At 58.3% G+C, this 25,278-nt stretch overlaps 2 protein-coding genes across 14 annotated transcripts in view; one reads left to right on the top strand and one right to left on the bottom strand.

The window, feature by feature from the left end:
- Cbarp (CACN subunit beta associated regulatory protein) overlaps nt 1-1,843 on the top strand; it is an 8,508-nt gene extending 6,665 nt beyond the window's left edge. For all 9 annotated transcript variants that reach the window (XM_047531385.1, XM_047531382.1, XM_047531383.1 and 6 more), the window contains one exon: nt 245-1,843. In XM_047531385.1, coding sequence (XP_047387341.1) covers nt 245-1,178 — 934 coding nt within the window. In that variant the 3' untranslated portion in view covers nt 1,179-1,843. The remainder of the gene's footprint in view (nt 1-244) is intronic.
- Nucleotides 1,677-25,278, bottom strand: Stk11 (serine/threonine kinase 11). 5 transcript variants are annotated; one of them, XM_047531388.1, is made up of 10 exons: nt 24,274-25,278; nt 10,933-11,016; nt 10,346-10,435; nt 9,569-9,701; nt 9,353-9,489; nt 8,727-8,854; nt 7,967-8,024; nt 6,232-6,428; nt 3,376-3,585; nt 1,677-2,540 (listed from the first exon to the last, which is right to left on the bottom strand). In XM_047531388.1, the coding sequence occupies exons 1-10, from the start codon at nt 24,561-24,563 to the stop codon at nt 1,885-1,887; spliced, it is 1,983 nt and encodes a 660-aa protein (XP_047387344.1). In that variant the 5' UTR covers nt 24,564-25,278; the 3' UTR covers nt 1,677-1,884. The 5 variants fall into 5 exon arrangements, with proteins under 5 accessions (XP_047387344.1, XP_047387345.1, XP_047387346.1 ...); XM_047531389.1 differs by having other exon boundaries at nt 3,379-3,585; XM_047531390.1 differs by having other exon boundaries at nt 2,402-2,540; nt 3,376-3,590.

Raw genomic sequence — 25,278 nt, 5'->3', positions numbered from 1 at the left:
TGGTTCATCTCCTGTGGCCCCCACTTCCACCAAGAAGCTAGGAAGAGGGATTCAGAGGAATGTTAACTCTTGCGGTGGCCTGACTGCAGCCTCAGGAGGTGCCGGGGGTATACACTGGCTCCTGGGTTGGCAAGCAGCCCAGTCCCCAGGGTACCTCTGTGCCCACCCTCCCTGACTCAGAGGCGGGTGGCCGGCAGAGAGGGGTACAGCTGGTGGGCTCTGACGGCTGTGGCTTGACTTGCAGGCTAGAGGCAGCCCAGGCGGTGGGAGGAGCGAGCCCCGAATCGCCCCCAGAGCACGATGCTGGTGCGGGACTGCAGCAGCAGCAGCAGCAACAGCAGCAGCAGCTGGAGCCGGACCCCGAGCAGACCCAGGCCAGCTACCGTGACCTGTGGAGCCTGCGCGCCTCCCTGGAGCTACACGCGGCCGCCGCGTCAGACCACAGCAGCAGCGGCAACGATCGCGATTCGGTGCGCAGCGGCGACAGCTCGGGGTCCGGGGGCGCGCCGCCGGCCTTCCCACCTCCCTCGCCTCCCGCGCCGCGACCCAAAGACGGCGAGGCACGCCGGCTGCTGCAGATGGACAGCGGCTATGCCAGCATCGAGGGCCGCGGTGCGGGTGACGACGCCGCCGAACCGCCCGCCACTCCCGCCCCACCGCGCAGCCCGCGCGCCTGGCCACGCCGTCCGCGGCGCGACTATAGCATCGACGAGAAGACAGACGCGCTCTTCCACGAGTTCCTGCGCCACGACCCGCACTTCGACGACACACCGGCTGCCGCGCGCCACCGCGCACGCGCGCACCCGCACGCACGCAAGCAGTGGCAGCGCGGCCGGCAGCACAGCGACCCTGGCGGCGCACGCGCGGTCCCGGCCCCCGGCGCGCCCCGGCCCGCGCGTGCGCCCTTGCGCCGGGGCGATAGCGTCGACTGCCCGCCTGAGGGCCGCGCGCTAGCCAGCGCTGGCGACGACCCGACCATCCCAGTCATCGAGGAGGAGCCTGGCGGGGGCTGCCCAGGCTCAGGCCTGTGTGTCGAGCCCGCGGGGGCGCTGCTGGACAAGCTGGCGGCCAGCCTCGACGAGAGACTCTTCCCGCCGCGCCTCGCCGAGCCGGTCGCCGCGGCCCCAACGCTGGTCGTCGCCGCGGCCCCTACGTCCCCCGACCATAGTCCAGCCTAAGCCCCGTGCCCCGAGCCCACCTCTCGGCAGCTTTTTCGGCGCCGCGCGGGATCGAGCTCGGGCGCGAATCCCCAGCACGGGTTCGGGGGCCCTTCGCTCCCGCGCAGCCCGACGTGTCCCGCTGCCCCGGGCGTGCGCGCGCCGCCCCTCCTGGGCGCTTGGTGGGTCGCTAGGCTTCGCGAGGGACGAGGCTCGCGTGGTGGGAGAAGTTCTCTTCGGCTAATGAGCAACCCCCAGCGACCCTGGGCCCCGAAGGGCGGAGGGTCTGTGGCCTAAGGCAGGGGCGAGAGGGCCGCGAGCTCAGGCTGGGGCCGCCGCGGGCCGGGCGCACGCGGGAGTTGCCGCCCGCCGGAGCCGTTTACCTCACTGCGGCGCACGCCCTCCCACTGGAGCAATAACCGCCCGCGGCCGCGCCCCTCGCCCCACGCCCCACGCCCCGCCCTCCGCATGTGGCCCGCCGGTGTTGAGACATGAAGGGGACAGCCCAGGCGGCACGGTTTCAAGTTTCCCAAGCTTTATTTATTGCCAAAAGATGGGGCAGCGCGCGGCTGAGTAGCCCCTGCCGCTCCTCCAAGCTCTCCACCCAGTCCGTACCGTCCAGTGATGCGGTTTCCTGTTGTGTTTTTGTTTTCTGGTTGATCATAAATATTTACTGCGTACTCTGATTTGCTCTGGGTTTTCTCTGGGGACCCAAGACGCAGTGGCCTTAGGGGAGGAAGGTCATAGCCTGCCACAGTCCCCAGCCACTGAGTCCAGGAGTCGGGACTCCCACTGTCCCAGCAAGAAGCCAGCACCGTCTGTGGGCCTCCATGCCCCCACCTGCCAGCCCCACCTGCCTCCCGACAACTCCCAAACACCTGCACAGCCATAGCTCAAATCCACCTGTTTTATTTAAAAAAGAAAAAGGAACCAACCAAACGACAAAAACAAGGCAGCCGGCGGCTCCCTCGGGTGGTTCTGCATGCAAGGCGGCTGCCGGAGGCTGGTCTCCAGTCAGCAGGCGTGGGAGGCCCTGACAGGAGCAGTGAAGACCTTGGAGACGGCGGAGAGCCAGTAGTCTAAACATAAAGTGCATCTCAGAGGCCAGGCCCCTCCCTCCCTCCCTCTCCCTGGGGAGGCTCCACACAGGACGGCACGTCAAGTGGTGTCCACTGTCCAGCGGTGTGGTGCGCAAGGGGCTGAGGGCAGGGTTGGGCCCAAGTCCCTGCCAACCCCAGTCCTGGCCCTTGTGCTCCTGAAGTCCTGAGCAGTCAGCACAGAGGCATGGTGGCCACCTTCCTGGACAGGCAGTGGACCAAGAGCCGACAGGAAGACTGAGGAGGGCCTGGCCCATGGCACCTGGCCAAGGCTCCTGGCGACAGGCTGCAGGAGGACAGAGGCAGGTCACTCTGGGCACCTGGACCTCTTTGCTTCCTGAGGGGCAGCCTGCACTAATGGTCCACTGCAAAGATGGGGAACCAGACCCATCAATAGGGGCTGCCAGGCTCCTTGCCCAGGGAGATGACCCTGCGGGTCATTCCCCAGAGCAAATCGAGACAGCAGGCCTGGCATTCCCAGAAAGTGATTTCTCACCCCACCCCCACCCTGGCTCTGGACCCCTGTGGGGGGCAGGTGCACTGGAGTCCAGCAGCATCTAGGATGACTCAGCCCCTCAGGAGGCTCAGAGCGCAAGCAGCCAGGCAGGGCTGGTCCCTTCTGCCACCCACACAGCCACCTCAAGAGCCTCTCTCTAGGGAGCAGCCTGAACACAAGGAGCCACTGGTTCCAGGTGGGCCCCGAATGGGAAGGGGACTTGGCCCAGCACAGGCCACAAGTGGTGTGGCAGGACTGCACCCCTCAGAAAGTGGACTCTACTACGTCCCTGGCCCTGTGAAGACAAGCTGTGAGCCCTGCCCCATGGCTGCACAGGTCAAGGGAGCTGGGGGTCTGCACAACTCAGGGCTGTGAGCTGAGTGGACTGGAAGTCAGGCACAGACACTGACCTGCCCTGGTGGAGACTCAACACATGTGAGCTCTGGGGCCATTGCCCAGATCTCCCCCTGGGCACTGGAGCTGCACGTCCCTGGCCTGCCCAACAACCACTTCTGGGACCTGGGGCTTAAGAGCCCAGGGCTTCTGGGGACTGCACTGACAAGCTGAGTGCCGTAACAGCCCTGGCTGGGGCTGCCATCCCCCCACCAGCTAGTCGGGTGCGTACCACCTGCAGGCTGGGCCCTCACTGCTGCTTGCAGGCCGACAGCCGGCGGATCTTGCTGCTGGAGCAGGCCTTGCGGGCAGGGTTGGTGGCACTGGTCCGGCACTCCACCTTGGACTTCGAGCTTAGCTGCGCCGACTCTGTGCCATTCATGCACACGGCCTTGGGCAGGCTGTGGCTCTGTCCGTTCTGACTGGCCTCCTCTTCTGGGACCTGTCCTAGGAGGAAGATGGCGAGTGTGGCCTGAGCAACGGGGCATCATCATCCAGAGTCCCCAGGCCACCTGCTGCCCACCACCTGGACAGACCACCTTCTGGTAGTTCTGGGGGCCCTCTGTGCAGCCACGCCAGATACCTCCTACAAGCAGCCTGAGCACAGGACTCCCTCTGCCCACGATGCACTACACCTGCCTGGACCCCCGACAGCACCTGGAGGGTCTTCTCTGAAGGAATCCACTCAGTGGAGGGGGAGGGCTGGTGGGGCAGGGCCCTTGCCCATGCTCACCTGCCAGCTCAGGTGTGTGCTGTGGGTGTCTGCCTGCAGGTGGGCCTGGACACCTGGCATGCTCACCGGAGACACAGGCCCATCAGGGTGAAGCTCAGCAGACAGACCACCAGTGACCATGCCTGCTCCAGGACCGCTAGCTGCCAACTGCCCAACATCCCGGGAGTCCCACGGGCTGGGATCACTGCCAGCCCTCCCTCTCCAGAGGGCACCGACCTCAGTGGTGTGTAGGCAAGAGGAACTGCAGACGGCCCAGCCATCTCAGTGGGAGCCACTGGGGGCACTGTCAACCCAGGATGTGGCTATGCCCACCCCTGCATACACGGGGGACGCTGCCCATGACAGCTCCTGGGCCCAGCAGAGTGCTTCTCACGGGGGAGCTTCCAGAACTTCAGGATGCACTATGGACCCACCCCGCGTGCACAAGCCAGCAGTTTTAAAAGGCACCTTGTTCTAGGGTCTGGACTGTGAGCTGGAACGCGCATGGGGGTTAGATGCTGATGCCGTCTTGTCTGACAGGGGCCTGAGGACCTAGGCTGAGGTTACCGGGACACCTCCCCTCCAAAATACACACACACACACACACACACACACACACACACACACACACGCAGGCTTGGAAGCTGCTACCACACAGCTTTGTCCCTAGCTTGTGGCCTGGGAACAGCCCGCAGGGTGGGTGACTGGACCTGTTTTGGGTGGGGCAGTCAAGGAGGGTCTTGGGGTAGGAAGAGTGACTGGGCTGGTCCAGAAGCAGCTCAGAGAGGGCTGTGGCCAGACCCAGGGTGGCTGTCCTGCTTCCGCAAAGGGTGGTGCCAGGTCAAGGGTAGGGCTCAACCCACAGGGGCACATCCTGGGCCACCCAAGGGACCAGGTACAAGGGCAGGGAGGAGGGTGTCCACTGACCATGTCCTCAGCCCTTTCCCTGCCAGGTCCACCTTCCTTAATGTCAAAGCACTGGGACTGAAGGCCTGAGGGGTCCTCAGGTGGACCTGGGGAACAAGTACAGACCCAGCCAGAGAAGACCCATGATGAGGCCCCTCACTGGGTGCTGGGAACCAGGAGCTGTGCAAACAGGTGGCCTGAGAAGCGCCTAGGACCCGTGTCCAGCAGAGGCTCTGGGCACCTGGCTGGGACCATCGTGCTCTCGCTCAGTCCACCAGCCCAACACAAGTCCCCAGTGCTCCGGGAAGCAGGCTGCCAGGTCCCTGTGGGACATCAGACAACAGACACACACGCACTCCACCAGGGTCTCCTGGGGCACCACAGTGCATGCCTCTCCCCCTGGGACAGCCCGGGCCTCAAGGAAGTGAATGACATCCAGTAGCTGGGAGGAGGCAGCGTGGACCTGAATACCCCAGAGAGATGCCTCCAGGACACCATCCCCAACTAAGGTGCAGGGCTCTTAGCTGCGCATGCCCCTTTGTCCTCAGATCTGAGGGTCAGCTGCCTGGAGCCTGGCTACTCCAAGCTGAGCACTGGGACTGGCTTGAGGGGAGGGGCATACCAGGACTCGCCCAGGACTCGCCCAGGGCTCCCCCAGGGACCCTCCTCTGGCCAGTGGGCATCCCATGCTTCAGGGACCTGGCTTCGCAGTTCTTGCCCTGGCTTCCACGCTTGCCTCCGGCCCCTTGTATACCAACTCTTTCTGAAACAGCCTGGAGGCAGCAGCCCCATGGGACCTCGGACGAGAGGACCCAGGCCACAGCAAGCATCCACCTGCAGACACATGGCCGGGCAAAGCTTTATGTCAGGACAAACTCAGGAGGACTAGGGGGATTGGCGAGGGTGGCGGTGTGGAGCAGGCTACACTAAGGCCTCAAGCTCCTCCTCGGGGGCCACCGCAGTGCCAGCCTCCTGGGCCTTCTCTCCAAAGGGGTCTGCACCCTGGCTCTTCCGCACGCCTCTCTCCTCGCTAAGCCCTGCCTCAGACGCCTCCTCGTCACCTGGGGAAGAAGGCAACAGGGGGTCAGAGTGCAGATGGCCACAGTGGCCAGGAAGGGAGGCTGCAGTGAGAAGTCCCACCCTCCACCCTGCGCGTCTCCCCACTTGCTCCCGCAGGGCTCAGGCCAGAAGGGCTGACAGGAGGCACTGTACTGGGCGGCACCTAAAGCCAGGTGCCCAGGGAGCCCCCCCAGCCAAATCAGTCCCACTGGTGCCCAGCAGCTCCCACTGCTGGTCTGCTTTGCCTTGGGAGCCTGGGATGGAGGTGGCCTGCACCAGGCCAGAGCCTTCAGGGAGGAGGGACCTGCATCAGAATACAGCTGGCCCCACTGCACACAGCAGGTGCCCACTTGAAGGACGTCCAGACCAGATTGGCTCTGTGCACCCACAGCATGGGCTCTGCCAGCTCACCAGGCACTGTAAAGTCCTGGGTGTAGATAATGCCATCCTCAATGTCGAAGAGGTCCTCATCCTCATCTTCATCAGTTCGGCCATGCAGGTCCTCCAGATAGGGCACTACGGTCATGCTGCGCCAGCGGTCCTTGGTGTCCGGGCTAGGCGGGATGGGCACCAAGGCCTCTGCCAGTGGATGCTTTTTCCGGAACCAGCTACAAGAGCCCATCAGGACAGGCTCCTCAGTGACCACTGGCCCCACCACTCACGCAGGATCCAGGGACCCTGTGCACAGCTAGGTGGCTGTGTCCACAGAGACCCAGCCACGCTCTTGGCCACTGTGGCCTTCAGCTGCTTCCCCACCCACTGTCTGCTGCCACAGTCTTTGCAGGACCAGGCCACCTGCCAAGATGACCATAACACTGCCGCCTGCAGGGGAGGTGGGCCCTTGGCCACCTCCTTGGCCACTGTGCTATGTGCTGGCCTAGAAGCCAAGGCCAGACAGGAGTGGAACAAGGCTCCAGGGTACCATGGCCTGCCCTTGAGACAGTGGCACAGTCCACAGAAACTCAGGCAGTGGTCAGGTGATATCAGGGGGCTGGTCCCAGACATGCCTTAGGTATTTATGCTAAGGCCACGGTCAACAGAGACCCAAAATCCAACTGCTACCACAGCAAACAGCAGGCCAGGGCTGGAAGTGGAGGTCCAGGAACTAGCTCACCCAGCCCACACTGTGCCCACCCTGCCTCACTGCTCTCCAGCCTCCTCCAATCCCTCCACGCACTAGGGAGAAGGCTGGCTGCTACCATGGTGACAGGTGGGCTGGGAACCCTTCCCTGGGGAGCAGCCCTTCAGGACTACAGCTCTTGACCCCAAACAGAAGATTCTCCAGATTGGTGTGTCCATTCTCTGGCTAGTAGCCAATGCCCTAGAGGCTGTCAGCAGGGTCAAGAACCTGTGTACAGCTCCTGCCACCTCCAGCACAGACCCTGATGTGGCATCTCAACTCCAAGGCCCTGTCCTCTTGGAACCCAGGGCTTTGGACAGCTGGGTTATCAGTGAAGGCTCCAGAGAGGCTTCTGTGGCCACCCTGATGCATCCCAGCCCCCACTGCCCACTGTTGCCACACCCTTCTGAGCCTCCCACTGTCCACTGAAGAGAAGCTCCACAAGAGCTGGCTGCTGGGCAACAGGGCCCAGCCAGGCCTACCCAGGCCCCTAGGTATCCATTCCCAGAACTCCTCTGGGGAGATATTCCTTAAACCCTAACCCTGACCTGGCTGCCAATAGCTTCCCAGACCCCACACCAAGCTGGCATCAGCTCCTGGATGGCAGACAGCCTCACCCCTGAACACAGGCCCAATGGAGGCTGGAGGACTCTGGCAGGAGAGGCAGTGCTGGTCATACCTTCTGACCCACCCGTTCGCTGCCCTCTCTTCCCCACTTGGAGACCCTGGGTTGCTGGCCCCAGGCTAACTGCTGCTGCTCTTGGGAGGAACCAGGGGGATGGGGGAGGAAGCGGGAGGCACACCTCATATCCCACAAGGCTCCTGTGTGGACGGGCTTGCATGGGCCAGCACGGGTGCCGCCCACACCTCCCCGAGCACTCAGCAGGTGCCCACCTCAGCATCTTCATCAGACCCCTGTCCCCTCAACCCAAACACCCAGCTGGCTGACCTCCCCACCAACTGGATCCTGTCACCCCAGCAACCCACTTGGAAGAGACTAGGGCAGGAAGGGCAGCGCAGGCTCACCTGTGCTGCCGGATCTGCCGTATGGAGAACCTCTTGGTGGGCTCGTACTCCAGCATCCCTGTGGAGACCAGTAGACACCAGATCAGCACGCTGAGCAGGCCCTTGCCGGACCCCTGCCACTCACTGCTGCCTGTTCCACCTCAGTTGCCCACCTGACACCCGCCTAGCAGACAACCCCACCCTGCTGTGCAAACCCCAGCACCAGGACCAGCCGGGGTGAACTGAGCCAAAAGCTGAGGCCCTGGTGCCTGACAAGGCCTCTACCAGAGGGGAGGGACCAGCTCAGCACAGATCCTGCTGACCACAGCATCTATGCACTGGCCCTGAGTATGGACAGAAATGTCCCCATGCTCTACTGGGTCCTGGCATGTGGTGGGTAGCCAGCACCACCTGCTGCACTGTCTGAGCAACAGCAGGCAGAGGCCCCACAGAACCTGTGGGGCACTAACAGTGCCTTCAGGGGTGCTTCACCCTAAAGCAAAGGGCTAAGGCAAAGAGAAGAGACTGGGGACCAGCAAGCCAGGCCCTGTATGCAGAGGAGGCAGGGCTGGAAGCTGAGAGCCACCCTGTGGCAAGGTCATTCGGAACACTGCTCACAGGAGGCAGAAAGGGTGATGAGATCGCAGGCCAACCCAAGACCCATCATCCACTGGCAGCCTCCCCTCGGGTCTGTGCCTCCAGCCCAGTCACCGCCAGGACACCCTCTGGCCAACACAGGCCAAGTGCCCCACGCTGGGCCACAGACAGGGGCAACGCCCACCTTTGAGCAGGTCAGAGAGCGGGGGGCCACAGTCACCCGGGATCGTGTAGTCCCCCTTCCCAATGTTCTCGAACAGCTTGTAGATGTTGTCCCCTTCAAATGGGTACAGGCCCGTTGTGATGTTGTAGCTTTATGTCCAAGGGAAGGAAGAGGTGGTCAGCTGCCGGCTGGCACCCTTAGACCCCCAGTGAGGCTGCCTGTGGGGGCTGCACAGGCTCTGAGACAGGCCCCATCACCACCATTTCATGCTCCTGGAGGCAGGAATTTGCCCCAACTGTGGCCAGGTGAGGTAAGAGAGGGGAGCATGCCCTGGGCCACGGGGCCCACGGTCCTGAGGCCACCCTCACGGCAGAAATTCCTTTTGGGCTGAAGCAAGCGTTAAGCATTAGCTAAAGGTGAGGGCTGGGCCACTCTGGACATACCAGAGCCCAATGGACTGCACACTGTGAAAAGGGGAACGTGGGACAGGTGACTGGTTACCTCCACCAAACAAAGGTGCACACCTACCCAGGAGCTGTCTGGAGGTGTGAGGGGTCTGGACTCACGGCCAAACCCCATGCCCGACAGGGCCCCTCAAAGCTGCAGTGCTGCACGTTCAGGGTGGGACCAGAGTCCAGGGCACTTACAGCGTGACCCCAGCAGACCAGATGTCCACCTTGAAGCCAGAGAAGGTGTCCAGGCCATTGGCGATCTCAGGCGGCTGGAATGCTGGGGAGCCCTGGCTTGTCCGGCAGGTGTCATCCGCAGCAAATGGGTGCAGGGCCTGCAGCAGTGCCACCAGGCCCTCAGGGAGCGCCAGGAGGGGCCCACACCCGAGGCTCCCCACGGAAGCAGGCGCCTACCTCGGCCACGCCCAGGTCAGAGATCTTGAGTGTGCCGCTGGTGGTGAGCAGCAGGTTGCCGGGTTTGATATCCTTGTGCACGATGCCCTGGCTGTGCAGGTACTCTAAGCCATCGATGAGCTGGCAGAAGTACCTGCCAGGGAGGCACCGTCTTAGCCGCCTGGCCTGCTGCTGCACCAGGGCTGCCCAGAACAGGATCTGTGCAGTCTAGGAGTCTTGCAGAGACAGGAGGTCACAGGACAGCTGCTGCTCAGGGTCCAGGCAAGCAGACTGGGGAACTGCACGAGGGCCACTGGCTGAGGCAAGCCCGTGGGAGCCCACAAGGTTGCTCGCTCCTGTGGCTCACCCCCTGGCCTTGCTTCCCCCGGTATCACGGGCCACCTGGACCCCACAGTCTTGCTCAGACCCTGAGGCTCTTCACCACCATGGTGCTGCAGTCTCCTGATGGCTGCCACCCAGGAGGGCCGGCCAGGCCACAGGCAGCTACCGGTCACTCCTGACAATGAGCAGGTCTCAAAGCCACAGTGCTTCCAGGGAGGGGGGTGCTGGCCTAGGGAGTGGGGAGCCAAGTCTGATAGGCAGGAGGCCCCCTGATGGGCAGTTCTGCAGCAGCTGGGCTGTGGACACCACACTCATACCCCCAAACCTGCTTTTGAAAAACCAGAGTTTTCACTCCCGTGGTAAACGGGAAACCCAGTGTGAACACGGCGAATCACGCAGGGCCTCGGCCCGTGCGTGCTGGGACTGCTGGTGAGGCTCTGCTGACAGCTCACTCACCCGTGGGCCTGGCTCACAGGGAATCTCTTCTCAGGCACGCTGTCCAGCATCTCCTGCATGCCACACACGCAGTACTCCATCACCATATACGTGGGACATTAAGGAAACACACTGGTGGGAGCCCCACACACACAGACCAGGCCAGCAGCCACGCTCCAACAACTCTGGGCAGCATGCGCCTCCTCCCCAGAGAGACCCAGGCCCAGAGAGACTGAGTCAATGAAGACAAACAACCAGGCTTAGGGCAGGAATACTGGGTCCTGTGGGGACAAGGAGCACAAGTCACCAGAGCCCACAGAAGTCCCCAGCCCTCAAGGGCCTCAGAAGGGCCACCAGAGGGCAGTGCTGGACTGCAAGAGAACCAGCCCGACCTGCCAGCAGTGTACACCTTGGTGAAAAGGAGCCACCCAAGGAGGCTGTGTGGAAGGAGGACCTGGTGTACCCACTGCCCCCGGCTCCAGGACTGTGGGGCAGCACCAGCCAGAGGGACTGCCAGGGAGAGGGCCTCAGGAAGGAGGACGTGGGACCTAGAGGCTCTCAGGGTCTGCACACAGGCACCCAGCAGGACCCGAGGTCAGGAAGGATATATCTTTTGCTTCTCTTCGTTGTAGAGCACATCCACCAGCTGGATGACATTTCTGTGCCGGAGCCGCCTCAGGAGCTGGATCTCCCTGGAGTGACAGGACAGAGGTGACAGCAGGCCTCGGCCTCAGTGCAGTCCATCAGCACAGGCTCCAGGCACAGCACGGCAGCTGACACCAGGCCTGTCATCTCCCCTGCAGACCTGCCAGCTACAGAGGTTGGGTCAGCCTCGCGAGGCAGTCTCTGGGCCAGGGCCTGAGCTGAAGTACCTTCCACACAGGCACCACACGTCCGCCCCTGAGCAGCCCAGTGGCCAGCAGCACTGAGTGACCTGGGAGGGTCTTGCCGCCACCACTATATATGGCCAGGTTTGCTAAGGTACCACTGTGGGAGGACTGCCCTCCACTTTGGTGCCAGGACTGAACCCAGGGGCACTTAACCACTGAGCAACATTCCTAGCCCTTTTAATTCTTTGAGACAGGGTCTTGCTAAACTGCTTAGGGCCTCACTAAATTGCTGAGACTGGCCTCAAACTTGTGATCCTCCTGCCTCAGCCTCCTGAGCTACAGGGATTAGAGATGTGCACCACCATGCCCATCTCCAGAAAAACTTTCTTAACTCAAAAATAAGAGTTGGTGTTTCATAGAAATGAGACCACCTGATGTCAGTGCACCCACACCTGTTGTGTGCTGGGGGTGGGCCACGTCAGCACTGTGGTCATCCTTTTACTAAAAGCTATGCCTACACAACCCAGGCAAGCCCCAGTTGGTTGGAAGGATGGTAAACCACCACAGCAGGGTCAGTGTCCACCAGGCTGGACAGAGGCTGAGCTTCATTTCTGCAGACCAAGTCTGACCAGCAGGGAAGTCTCATAGCCAGAAGGTCTGACAGTTACCTGGTGAACCAGCAACCCTGACCACTCAGGTGTCCAGAGGGACCAAGAATGAATGACCTCTTAGATACCTATGGAGGAACACTCATAGCACACATAAGCTGGGCAACACAGGCACCCGTGGGAGGGTGGAGGGACACACAGTTGGCACATCCACACCCGGACGTCCCTTGGCCACGAGCTAGAGTGAGGTGACACAGCTGCAGCCTGGATAGACCTGAGGACCTTGTGCTCAGTGAGAGTCAGACGCACAGGTCACAGTGTGTGTGACTCCAGGACAGGAGAGCCCAGAGACAGGACGTGGACAGATGGGAGGGACGGGGGGACTGCTCATGGGAATGAGGATGTCCTTTGTTCCAGGTAAGTGTTCTCAAACTGGATTGTGGCAATGCTCATAAAACTGAAAGCCACTGAACTGTACACTGTATACGGGTGGGTTATGTAGTATATAGGATTCATCCCGATAAGTCTAAAAAAAAAAAAAAAAACCCTGTTTTTTTTTTTTTTTTTTTTTTAGGCTGAGGCAGGAGAATCATTAGTTAGAGGCCAACCCCAGCAACTTAATAAGACCCTGTCCTGGAAGCCCAAGCATGACACATAGAAAAGATGGGGGGCTGGGGCTGGGGATCAGTGGTAGAGCACTTGCCTAGCATGTGTGAAGCACTGGGTTCAATTCTCAGCACCACATACAAATAAATAAATGAATAAAGGTTCATCAACAACTAATAAAATATAAAAAAAAAAAAAAAAGAAAAGAAAAGATAGGGGTACTGGGCTGTGGCTCAGTGGTGGAACACTTGCCTGGCATGGGGAGGGCACTGGATTCAATGCTCAGTACCACATGAAAATAAATAAGTAAATAAAAGTCCACTGACAACTAAAAAAATATTTAAAGAAAAAGAAAAAGAGAGGGGTGTCCCTGAGTTTGCCTGGCTCTGCTCCTTCCAGGGAAGCCTTCTCTGTCCCTGCTACAGGCACCCTGCCCCACTCCAGCACAGCCACCCCGCAGCTCTGTGCGGCTCACCCTCTCCCTGCCGTCTGGGAGGTCAGTCTCCTACCAGGACAGGGTAGGTAGGGGACTCTGGAGCAGGGCTGGGTGTGAAGAGTGGCAGCCAGTTTGGGAAGGGGATGGGAGGAGGAGGGAGGAAGGCAGGCAGGTGGGGGTGTAGCCACAGCTCCCAGGGTTGCACTTGCGGCTTGCTCAGGGAGGGCAGGGCCCAGGGAGGTTATTTATAGAGCTGGCCTGGACCTGTGTTCTTAAGGCAGGTATCCAGACCTTCGGGGGACACTAGGGACCAGGCTGGACACAGCAAGGGCTGCCCCCACCTCAAGAGGCCTCCGGTTCAGCCTGTCCATTCTGGGGTCCTGACCTCACTTGCCAACTGGGGTCACAAACCCAAGAGTCAGGATGTGCCTCCACCTCAGAGGAGATGCAGCCACAGGCAGGGTGTGCCTCTTCTGACAGGAACTCTGAGCCACCCCAAGCAGAGGCAGACAGGAGGCACAGAGTCTAGGCCACAGCCTCCAGGCTCAGGGGCTCCTGTGCAGAGCTACCACTCACTCATCTGCAATGTACTGAGGAGGCAGAAGCCCAGGGACAGCGAGGGTGACCAGGGCATCTCTGTCCCTGCCTCCTGCTCATACCCACCACTGGTCCCACCTCTTCCTCTCAAGCTCCCACAACCTGGGTGAGGTCCGAAGGACAAGGATCCTCAGGGTCTGGGTGCTCCGGCTTGCCTGCCCACTGGCTGCGGTAGGGACTGGCCCACACAACCCCAGGGTACCACAGATCCTGACTGCAGGAGAGGAGAGAAGCTGAGGCAGAGGCCAGTCCTCACGCAGCTATGTCTGCACATGGCGGCCGCCTGCCCAGGGCTCTGCAGGGCCACCCCGTCATGCGCCAGCCCTTACGTATGATGCAGCAGCTGTGGCAGGGCACCTGCTCACGACAAAGCTTGCCGTGCAAAGGAGCAGGGTCCTCCATGGCACAGGTCACCTCCACCCCTGAACATATGCCACCACCCAGCTCTGAGATCCTTCAGGTGCAGGCCGTGCCCCAGCCAGCGCCTCCAAGGAAGGCACACAGAGAGCAGCTCCAGATGTGCCTGCTCCTCAGAGACCCAGAGGGTCAGAGGTCACCGACTCCCAGGTCAACACAGGCCCTACTAGAGTCTCTCCAACAGCTCAGGGGCTGACCAACCACCTGCCAGAGAAGAAAAGTGGTCACCCAAATCCTGCACACCACCGGTTGAGCATTCTGCCCTATTCTCACAGTGTCAGTATCCACAATCACCTGCCCTGCTGAGGCTCTAGGGTGCTGTCCACATTGAAACCCACACGCTGAGATGGCAGGGAGAGAGGTCAGGCCCAGAAGCCGGAGCCCCCGGTGTACGCTGTCTGCCCCATCAGGAGTATATTCTGGCATCTACTGTAAACAGGGAATGGATTTGACACTTTTTTCCGAATAACTGACACAGGGTCCCCTTCAGCACCACAGACACTGGGTCTGTTTGCCCTCTGGGGTGGGGTGTCCTGGGAACCACAGGTGCTGAGCAGTGACCGTGATCTCCTTCCACTCCATGCCAGGTGCGCCCCAGTCCTGACATCACCCAGTGACTCCTGGGGCAGCACCACAGCAGGTGAGGCCTGGTGCTGTCCTCCCCAGGGTCTTCCTGGCCTGGCATGCAGTGCTGGCCCCCAGACCCAGCCACGGCTCACTCATTCACACGCTCCTTTGGTTCCATGGTCTCTGCCCCATCCAATGGACACGCCCATCTGAGCAGCAGTTGTTACCCCTCAGCCATAGGGCACCTCGATCTACCCAGTCTCCCCTTTGCACTCTGCTGTCCCTTGTCTACCTGGACTCCTGCAGTGGCCCTGGCTTCCTGCAGCTGACAGGGACACCCCTGCAGGCAGTGGCTGTACTTCTCCCTCCCAGGGAGGGGCAAGCAGACCCAGGCCTTCCCACCTCCCCCAGGGCCTTAAAGGGCAGTGAGCCACAGCCCTTTCTTAGGGTCTAGAGCAGGGAGTCCATGTCACCTACCGCAGTCACAAGCCACAGGCATCCAGAGGCAGTACAGAGCTGCCTCCTCTCAGACCTCTCCAGTACCTGCCATTCACTCCCCAAACCAAGTCTCACTGAGGTCCTAGTGGGTCAACAAGGGGCCACATCTAACCAGGGCTCAGGTGGGGGAGTGGCATCTCCTGGAGACAACTCCATCCACGCCAAGTGTGAGCTCGGCCACTGAGCCCACTGACCAGCGTGCCTCTGCCAGACCCAGGCACAGCAGCACTCTAGCAGGCCTGGGAGTCCGACACAGACAGTCGGCAGGGACTAGCGGGGCTGGAATAGGCGCCCCACACAAACTGGCTGCAGCTCTCAAGGTCGTCACAAATGTGACAAACATCCATCCAGTCCCAAAGCCCAGGCAGTTCAGGTGTTCCTGCTTGGAAGCCACTTCAGACACTGCGCCTGGTGTCCTAGAGATGGCCACCCTAGAGAGTTCCAGCAGAGCTCACTCCACTTGGCCTCTGGTGGCCTGTGTCCCACAAAGAGCTCTGAAACCGAAAGTAGAGGAGGGACTCCAGACACCTTGGTCGTCAGGGGCTAACAGACCTACAGAATTCCTCTGGCCACCCAGCCATGAAATCCAACTACCACATCTTTCCCAGCAGCATAAGGCGGCACAGGAACACTTTTAAAAAATCATGACAGTTGCAGGACCTGTGGGTAGCTCAGTGGCAGAGCACTTACCTATTATGTTCAAAGCCCGGGTCCAATCCCAACACTGAAAAAAAACCATTTTTTTTTAAACCATAAAAACGTGGCAATTGCTGGGCACACACCTGTCATCCCAGCGACTCAGGAGGCTAAGGCAGGAGGATCACAAGTTCAAGGGCATCCTCAACTACTTACTGAGACCTTGTCTCAAATAAAAAATAAAAAGGGCTGGGGATGTGGTTCAGTGGTGAAGTCCCTTTGGGTTCAATCCTCAATACCAAAAAAGAGAAGAAGGAAAAAAAAAAAAAAAAAAAAAAAAAAAAAAGGCGATCGTTTCACAGCAGGAAGGCAGCAGACTGGCTCTGTGACCTATCCAGTCCTGAAGTTAGAAGGCAGCAGATTTTCGACTACTGGGACAGACCTTAAGAATCATGCAGGGGGGCTGGGGATACAGCTCAGCTGGTAGCGTGCTTGCCTTGTAAGCACAAGGCCCTGGGTTCTATCCCCAGCACCCCCCCCAAAAAAAAAAATGCAGCTGAAGATGTCGAAGCAGGGAGGGGCCAGGAACCCTGATGCTGTTCTGATTTCCTGCAGCCCTCCACTGACATCCTACTGAAAGGAGCTGCTGTTGACTGACCACACATCTGTCTTCCTACAGCAACTTCCTAACAGGGTGATGGAGTAATTCAATTTCAAAAACGGACTAGAAAAACAAAAAAACTCAACTGAGAAAAAGTGGCACAGAGAACTTTCCCAAGACAGTTTTGTGTGCTTTCTTGTGCAGTTCTGGGGTGGAGAGCCAGGAAAGCACACCGCCAGCGCTTTGGGTTTTGAAACAAGACCTCACTAAGTTTCCCGGGTGGGCTTTGAACTTATCATCCTCCTGAATTACTGGGATGACAGGTGTACATCAGCTCACCTGGCTTAAGATAGTTTTGAATTAAGAAATTACTTGGTAGAGCCAAGCACAGTGGTAATCCCAGTGGCTCAGGAGGCTGAGACAAGAGGATCAAAAGTTCAAAGTCAGCCTCAGAGGGTGGCTTGCCTAGCATGCACAAGACCCTGCGTTCAATCCCAGCACCCTTAAAAATAAATAAATAAATAAATAAAAACCTAGCCTCAGCAATAGTGAGGCACTAAGCAACTCAGTGAGACCCTGTCTCTACAAAATAGGGCTGGGGATGTGCTCAGAGATTAAGTGCCCCTGGGTTCAATCCCCGGTATCCCCAAAACAATTACAATAAGAAATTACTCGATAGAAAAACTCCTAAAAAGCATGTGTTATATTTGCCTTGAGAAAAATACAAAGAAAGTAAATTGTACAATTATCAGTAAGGGCCAAAAGGACTGAACTCAGCCGGGTGTGGTGGCCACACCTGCCATCCCAGCAACCTGAGAGGTGGAGGCAGGAGGTTCACAAGTTCAAGGTTGGCTGAGGCAACTTATTGAGATCCTGTCTCAAACTAAATAAAAAGGACTGGAGGTGCAGCTCAGTGAAGCATCCCTGGGTTCAATCCCTAGTAACCTAAAAATATAAACACCCTTCCTATAGGTCTAGTGTACACAAATAGAGACATACACAAACAAGGTCCCACATTCTGTGAGCAGACCATCACTGTGAGCAGAACAGTCATTTGTTTAATTAAGTGGGACCAAAACATACTGAGTCCATATATAAACCACATTATTTATACCAACAAAAAAATAGAGGGGCTGGGGTTGTGGTTCAGTGGTAGAGCACTTGCCTGGCGTGTGTGAGGCACTGGGTTTGATCCTCAGCACAGCACATAAATAAATAAAATAAAGGTCCAATATATATATATATATACATCTATATATTTAAAAAAAAAAAAATATATACCATTCCAACTCCAAAAGAAGTGAGAAGACACGTGCAAAACTGACGACAGGGCAACTACATGGGAGGCAGGCAGCCAGCTCAGGAGCACCCCAACTGCAGAGCAGAAGCTCAGCAGCAGCAGGAGTCCACATCTGCAGCCACCTCTGGCAGGGCCATGGGCTGTGCCTCATCTGCTGTTCTCCACGCTGACAGGGAGGCAGGAAGTGCTCCTGAGCAGAGGAAGCGGCACCTTCTGTCCACCATCAGGGACACACCCCGTTAGTTAAGCCTGCCCATGTTGCCCAAACAAAGTGGATGGTCCAGTTGACTTGCAGACTAACCAGAAAAGGAACTAGGAAGGAGGGTCAAAAAAGCCATCCAAACTGACAGAGGAACCGGAACTCTGCCTCCAGAGTTGGTCTGGAAACAAAACACACAGGGAGGAAACTGGGTCAGGCCCATGGCCACACCCAGCTTGCAAGCAAGGGAGGACACCTGCAGTTCCTGACACCCTCACCTCAGGTCCAGAAGCAAGAGGAGTCTCCCACGGGTACAACAGGGGTGGTTGTGAAGTTGAGGACACTGAGCAAAACCCTTACAGTCTTCAGCTCAGTTGAAGCTGATGCTTCAAAAGAAAAACATACCTCTGAGGGGTGCAGTTCAGCATGCTTGAGGCCCTGGGCTCACCCCAGCACCAACAAACAAATCAATAAATAAAGACTCTCGAGGTATTTGAGGGGGCCACAAGAGGAAGCTGACTAAGAGTACAATTCCACATCAACACCCAGACACAGGTTCACAACAGACAATTCACAATCACCAAAGGGCAGAGAAGTCAGGGTGTCCATCAAGGGATGAATGGACACAACGTAGTCCACACACACCTGGAGTGTCCTTGGCCAGGGTGGGAGCAAGGTGACAGCTGCAGCACGGAGAGACCTGAGATCCTCATGCTCAGTGGGAACCAGACACAGAAGGACACACTGCATATGAACCAGTGACAGCTGATACTCAGGGTGGGAGAGTCCAGAGATGGATGTGGGACTGTGGGTGCTGGGAAATGGCGCTTGTGGGGACAGGGTTTTTTGGTGCAGGGGACCGAACCTAGAGGCATTTTACCACTGAGTCAAATCCCCAGTCCTTTTAATTACTGATTTTAAGACAGGATCTCACTAAGTTGCCCACCCAGGCTGGTCTTGAACTTGTGATCCTCCTGCCTCAGACTACCCATGGTGGCAAGGGGACAGGGCTCTTTCTGAGGGGTGGAGGTAATGGACTGTCCTGGTGCTAGACAGTGGTGGTGGCTGTGCACTCCATTCGTGTACTAAGTGCCACTGAGCCGGGTACAGTGGCCTTGCCTGGCATCCCAGAGACTCGGGAAACTGAGTCTAGCCTGAGCAACTTAGTAAGACCCTGTCTCAAAATTGAAAAATAAAAAGGGCTGGGGGTGGGGCTGGGGTTGTGGTTCAGTGGTAGAATGCTCGCCTAGCATGTGTGAGGAACTGGGTTTGATCCTCAGCAGCTCATAAAAATAAATAAATAAAAGATATTGTGTCATCCACTAGCACCACACACAAAAAAAAAAAAAAAAAAAAAAAAAGGAAAAAGGCTGTAGGTGCAGCTCAGTGGTAGAGCACGCCTGGATTCCGTACCCACAACTGCAAAAAATAAATGAATAAAGGCAGACTTTTTGATATGCGAATTATATCAAAGAGGCTGGGGTTGTAGTTCAGTGCTAGAGTGCTTGCCTAGCCTGCATGAGGCAGTGGGATTGTTCCTTAGCACCACATAAAAATAATAAATAAAACAAAAGTACAAAAAAAGAAGTTGTTGGGGCTGGGACTCAATGACACATGTGAGGCACTGGGTTCAATCCTCAACACCACATAAAAATAAATAAATAAAGGTACTGTGTCCATCTACAATTAAAAAAAAATTTTTTTAAGTTGTTTAGGGAGCTGGGGATGTAGCTCAGTTGGTAGAGTGCTTGCCTCACAAGCACAAGGCACTGGGTTCAATCTCTAGCACCGCAAAAATAAATAAATTAATTAATTAAAAGTTATTTAAAAAATGAAAGTCCAATTCAAGGGATATGGAGGATTTGGGATTCTCAGTAGTTGAAGCTGGGATTTCTAGACATAGCCCTCCAGGCTGCAGGGCAAGGACTCAGCATTCCATACCTGCCACAGCCTGGAAAGGTGCCAAAAGTCCCCCTGCACATCCAGCATGGCTGAGGGCACAGCGCAGACCCTCAGACAATGAGCCATTTCCTCCCCTGGCTGTAAAGACCAGCCCAGCCCCATGCTCCCACCTCACTTCAGAGGCACCCTTGGTAGGGAGGGGATCAAACAGGAGCCCAGGGGGGCACACGCCTCTGATGCCAGCTGACCTGGGTCTTGCACTGGAACTTTTCCCAGTACAAGGCACAGGGACAGCTTCAGCAGATGCCAGAGCCTCATAAAGACCACTCAAATGTTCTGGTTGCAGTGGGAATGAAAGCCCATGAAGCCCAAGGTTCTGATTCCCAACTTGCTAAAATCCTAGCTATTTACCATCTAGACCCAAGTATCTGCCAGCCAACCCCAGGGCAGCACCCTGCCGGTGAAGGTCAGGCACGCAAATCCCGCCACATGCATTTCCAGTTGTCCCTTGGGAGACGCCAGGTTCCAGTAGTGGCAACAGGTGCTATGGGGTAAGGCATTACTGCCAATCACTCACAGAAAGTTCTGGGTAACATGAACAACAGAGCATAGTGCCACATGTCTCCCCACACCCCTGCCCAGCCCAACGTGTGTCCCACAGAAACGGGACTCCACGCTAGCAGATTCTCCCTCACCCCAGAGAGGTGTCAGAGCGACACTGCAGTATGACCAACCACACTGGCCAGGCTGGAGGACACATGCTCCCTCTCACTCAGAGTCCCACCCCTGGTGGTATGGCCTGCAGACCTCTTGCCTGCCGTAGGGTGTAACTGGTGGAACCCAGCCTGGGCTACTCGACCTCACTGGAACACCAGGAGCAAAGACCAGAAGGAGCTGGCGCCACACAGACAACCAAGACCTGCAGACAAAGGGTCTTGTTCAGCGGGAGGCAGGCGTCCAGCAGCACAGTCTGCCTCTGCACCACAGCTGACATGTCCACACAGTGAAGGGGAGTCAGGCACAGTGTAGTTCCAGCGACTCGGGAGGCTGAGTGAGGAGGGGTCACTTGATTCTGGGCCTTTGGGATCAACATGGGCAAAAAGCAAGAACCAGTCTCAAAAAAATAAATGAATGTTTGAGGGAAACACCAGCGACTCGGGAGGCTGAGTGGGGAGGGGTCACTTGAGCCTGGGCCTTTGGGATCAGCATGGGCAAAAAGCAAGAACCAGTCTCAAAAAAATAAATGAATGTTTGAGGGAAACATACAAAATTACCCTCTGTGTCACAGGTTCACCCATAAGTGAAGTGTTGTGGGTCCATGGCCTCCCTTGTCCCTGGCTGCAATGGTGGGGTTCAGAAGTTATTGCCTCCCACAAAACTGGAGGTCTTTATTACCAGTCAGTAAAGACAGTGCATTTTGTGTACAAAAGGAGGAATTACCTTGGTCTTTGCCTGCAAAGAGCCCCTTGCCCCGAGAGAGAGGACTGCATGGGCTCTGCCTCAGACACCATGCCCAGCGGCTGTGTATCCCACCTGTGGGAATCCACCACCCACTCTGACAACAAGTATTAATAATAAGTATTTAATGCAAAGTATTAAAATGATCCTCAGGAGGATTTTACCATTCATCAAAGCTTGCTGTGGCTAGAGATATGATTTGGGGAGAGCTTACCTAGCATGCACAGCACCCTGCCTCTATCCCCAGTATCCAAGGAAAGAAAAAAAGGTAAAAATATGCTTGTATAGGTTAGAAGAGTCAGCAAAGAGGCTTGAGGAACACAGTAAGGTGCCACAGTTTTCAGTAATCTTTTAAAACTTTCTGATGCTTTCTGGGACTTTGGTATATTGGAATAAGAACATAGCAGTTCTCACAGTGAGAGTGGACCAAGCACAGGTCCCACGACAGCCTTCCTGAAAAGGGAAGGAAGGATACCCAGCCAGTTCCACCCGTCTACACGCCCACCACCTTGGCAGAGATCCACAACATCGTACTCTAAGAAAAAGCTTTCAATGTGAACTGGGGGACAGGACTTCCAGGCATGTCTGTGAGGTTCTGAACACTTCATCACGAGAGAGACAATCTGAGTGGAGTTGATTGAGCTTCCTGCAGACAAAGGGGCCTTCTTCCCTGCAGCCAGCTGGCAGGGTGGCAGGCTGGGGCACAGCACTGGCTTCCAGAGGACAGCCCTTCTCTCCAGAGCTCCGCATGCAGCAGGCCCTACTTGGCGGCCCACTGCACTGATGGGGCTGAGTCAGGAACCACAGCAGTTTCTGCCCGTCACAAATTCAGCCCCTGAAGCCAGAAGTCCAGGGCCAGTGAGAGGCCAGGTGCGGGGGGTAGGGGGTGATAGGACAGACAGGGCTTTCACTGCATTCCAACGGCCCCCCAGGATGCCGCCACATCCAGGCTGATAGTGAGCCCATCACCAGGCTGGGGTCTACAGCTGTGAGACTAGCTGGGTCAGGGGCCATGTGCAGGGGACCTCAGTGAAGAATCCAGCCCAGGTTCCAAACATTCTGCCTCCCTGGCCTCAGTTCCCTTTCCTGTTCTTCCCACGGCCACCTCCACCGCCATCCTCAGGCTCTCCCCTGTGGCTCTGGCTGCTCACACATGCTCTCTGGACCTCCACTGGCCAGTCAAGAAACTAGGAACTCAGACGAGTATGGTCCAGGTCTTCTCCCCATGCCCACAGTCTGCAATGACATGCCCTCTAACTGACCTTGCCTGTGACTGCTCAAAACTCAAACTGCACACCTGGACACATCAACCCTTGGTCTGTTGCAGGTCAGGCCTCCTGGTCCTTGTCCACCCAACACATTCCTTCCAACACTGAAGGCTTGGGCCATAGGACCCACTGAACACTACTGCCACCGACCTTGCATGTACCTGAAGACCCCAGGAATGTACGGATGGTTTCTTCCCGGGCACCACAAACACATGGCCACCAGGATTTAGGAGCCAGAAGGGCCCCGCCTGAGTAGTCAGGGTAGGCTGGGCACATCTAGCTAGATGAAATTTTGAGAGTCCCTTGTCTCCCACTGGCAACCAACTCCTGAGTATGGTGGCTCTGGAGAGGTGGAAACGGCACAGCAGGAAGGTACGCATGTGGCGTGCTCTGAGGTGCCACTGCATTCCCCACACGGGAAGCTTGATACCAACTCCTTCCCTTGGGACCAGAGAGCCGCACAATTCCCAGTAAGGGGAGAGGGCCTGGACCAGAGAGACGCACAATTCCCAGTAAGGGGAGAGGGCCTGGACCTGGGACCCTGCAGGCAACAGGTATAAGGCCCTAGGATGAGCGTTTTCAGGCAGCTTCATGGAGTTCCAAGGTACAGAGGCCCCAATCCTAAGTGTCACACACCCAGACACAGGTGAAGTCAGCACATATGGCCCAGAGATGGTAGACCGGCAGACCATAGGCCAACTCCACATTCATTTGCTTCTAGTTTGATGGAACAATGGAGGCATTTAAGCTTGGATCTCTCCTGGGAGAAGGGCATCCCTGGTCCCTGGAAAAGGCACCTGGTGTGTCCCTCCTGGTCCCTCTGCACTCTTCACCCCAGAGACACCAGGGCCCCACAGGACCAGCCCCCACCTTGCAGATGAGTGACCTAACCCAACCCCAAGACATCTGCTGCCACCTCTTGGTGTCCACATGCTGAGCGCCAAGACTTTAAAAAAGCCTCATGGAAACGGCCCATCTTTCCAGTGGGTCACACGTGAGACCTTCAGCCTGACAGGGCTGCTGAAGTGAGTGCAATTCCAGTTGGGACCCCCATGACATGATAGGTGAAGACATGATCAACCCATCCCCAGTAGGCAGCAGTCCTCCCCCAGGACTGCTGCCCAAGGTCACCATCCACCATGCAGGGTGTCCCCGCCAGCTCTGCAGCCCAGCCCGGCAGATAAGGCCCCTTCTTAGAAACAGGGCTGGAGGGGGAAGTTCTGAAGTTAACAGGATGGAGAGGAAGGGCAGTGTGTCAGGCAGAGATAAGGAGGCCACCCCCAGCTAGGGAAACCAGTGGCCACCCGGGGAGGAGTTTCTCCTCCACACAGTGCCTGGCTGGGAGGCCTGGGGCAGCTGGGTGCCTGGTGAAATCTGTTTAAAAAGTAAGACAGAAAGCCCACCGCTGTTCAGGGAGGGCCTTCAGAGCCCAGAGTGCTTCCAGTCGCACATCCTGGGCAAGCAACAAGGGTTGTTTCCCTCACAATGACCGATAAGCTGGTGCAAACAATTATTTTTGGCAACCACAGGGTTCCCCTCCGACAGGATAAACAAATCACATTTAGCCTGGCCCTGGTGACGGCCACACACTGCGCAGAAAACCTGCTGGCGCCAGCACACAAACTCGCTGGGTCCAAATAAACACAAGCTGGTTCCACGGGGTGCCCATGTTCTCTGGACTGCTGAAGGGCCACGGGAAAGGGGGACAGCGAGAGGGGCGGCGCAGGCTCCCTTCCCAGCAAGGCCTGACTACCAGGGCGTGTTAGCAGCCATCCTAGAGGGCCCAGGGACACACGCCTGTCTCAAGCACCACCCTGACTTAAGGAAAGTCCTCCCGCAGGCTGCCAGCCACACTGTCCTAGGCAGAGAGAATATGATGCTGGCCTGTTAGCCGCGCGGGTCTTTAAGAGAAAAGCAGGGCGGAGAGAAGGAAGGAACAGGAGGAGGGAGAGAGGAAGTGGAGAGGGAGGGAGGGAAGGAAGGGACGAGGGAGGAGCGCGGAGGGCAGGATCCCGACCGCACTTACTTCTTCACGTTGGCCTCCCCGTTGGGGATCCGCCGCAACTTCTTCTTCTTGAGGATCTTGACGGCCCTCCGGCACAGGGTCTCCGAGTCCAGCACCTCCTTCACCTTGCCGTAGGAGCCCTCCCCCAGCAGGTCCCCCATCAGGTACTTGCCGATGAGCTTGGCCCGCTTGCGGCGGGGCTGGTAGATGACCTCAGTGGAGTCGATGCGGTGGATGAAGGTGTCCATGCCCACGGACATCAGCTCGCCCTCCGTGAACATGCCCAGCTGCTGCGGGTCCGCCACGTCCATCCTGGACCCGGCGCCGGGGAGCCCTGGTCCCCCTTGTCCCCTCTGTGGGCGGCTCTTCTCCGGCCCCCACTTCCCTCCTCCAAACGTTCAACAAGAAAAAAGGAAAAGGCAGCGAAGCCCCCCACCCCCCACCCCACCACAATCCACGGGAGCTCTTCTGGCGCCGGGGCGGCTGTCCACCGGTCGGTCCGCGCTGCGCCCGCGGGCCCGAGGGCGGGCGGCGGGGCGAGGCGGCGGTCCGCGGGCCCTGGCGAGGCGGGCCGGTGCGGGGCGCTAGGTCATCGTCCAGGCGCTCCGGCCCGCGGTCAGGCGCCCAGGCGGCCGCTCCGGGGCCCGTCCGCGCCGTCCATGCCCGGCCCGCGCGGACGTCCTCGCGGCGCCCTCCCTCCGACGGCGGCGCGGTGGCGCTCCCCGCCGCGCGCGCTGGGCGTCCGGCCCGCGGGCTCCGGGCGGCCGGGGCGGCGCAGGCCGCAGGCTCCGGGCCGGGGGCTTCCCAAGGCTGACGAGGCCCGGGCGGCGCGTCCCCCTCGCCGCGGCCGCCGCGCGAGAGCAGGAGGCGGGGCGGCGAGGGGGGCCCAGCCCATGCAAGGCCGCCCGCGGGGCCGCCGGCGCCGCCCTCCCGGCCCGCGCCTCACTCGCGGGCGCCCCGGGCCGCCTCCCCCTTCCGCGCCCGACACGCCGCCGCCATCTTGTTTACCGCCCTGCGCCGCGCCGC

This window comes from Sciurus carolinensis, chromosome 17 (assembly GCF_902686445.1).
Source record: "Sciurus carolinensis chromosome 17, mSciCar1.2, whole genome shotgun sequence".
In the NCBI taxonomy this organism is placed as follows: domain Eukaryota; kingdom Metazoa; phylum Chordata; class Mammalia; order Rodentia; family Sciuridae; genus Sciurus; species Sciurus carolinensis.
Note: the sequence above shows the minus strand (reverse complement) of the source record. Positions and strands in the feature narration are given on the sequence as shown.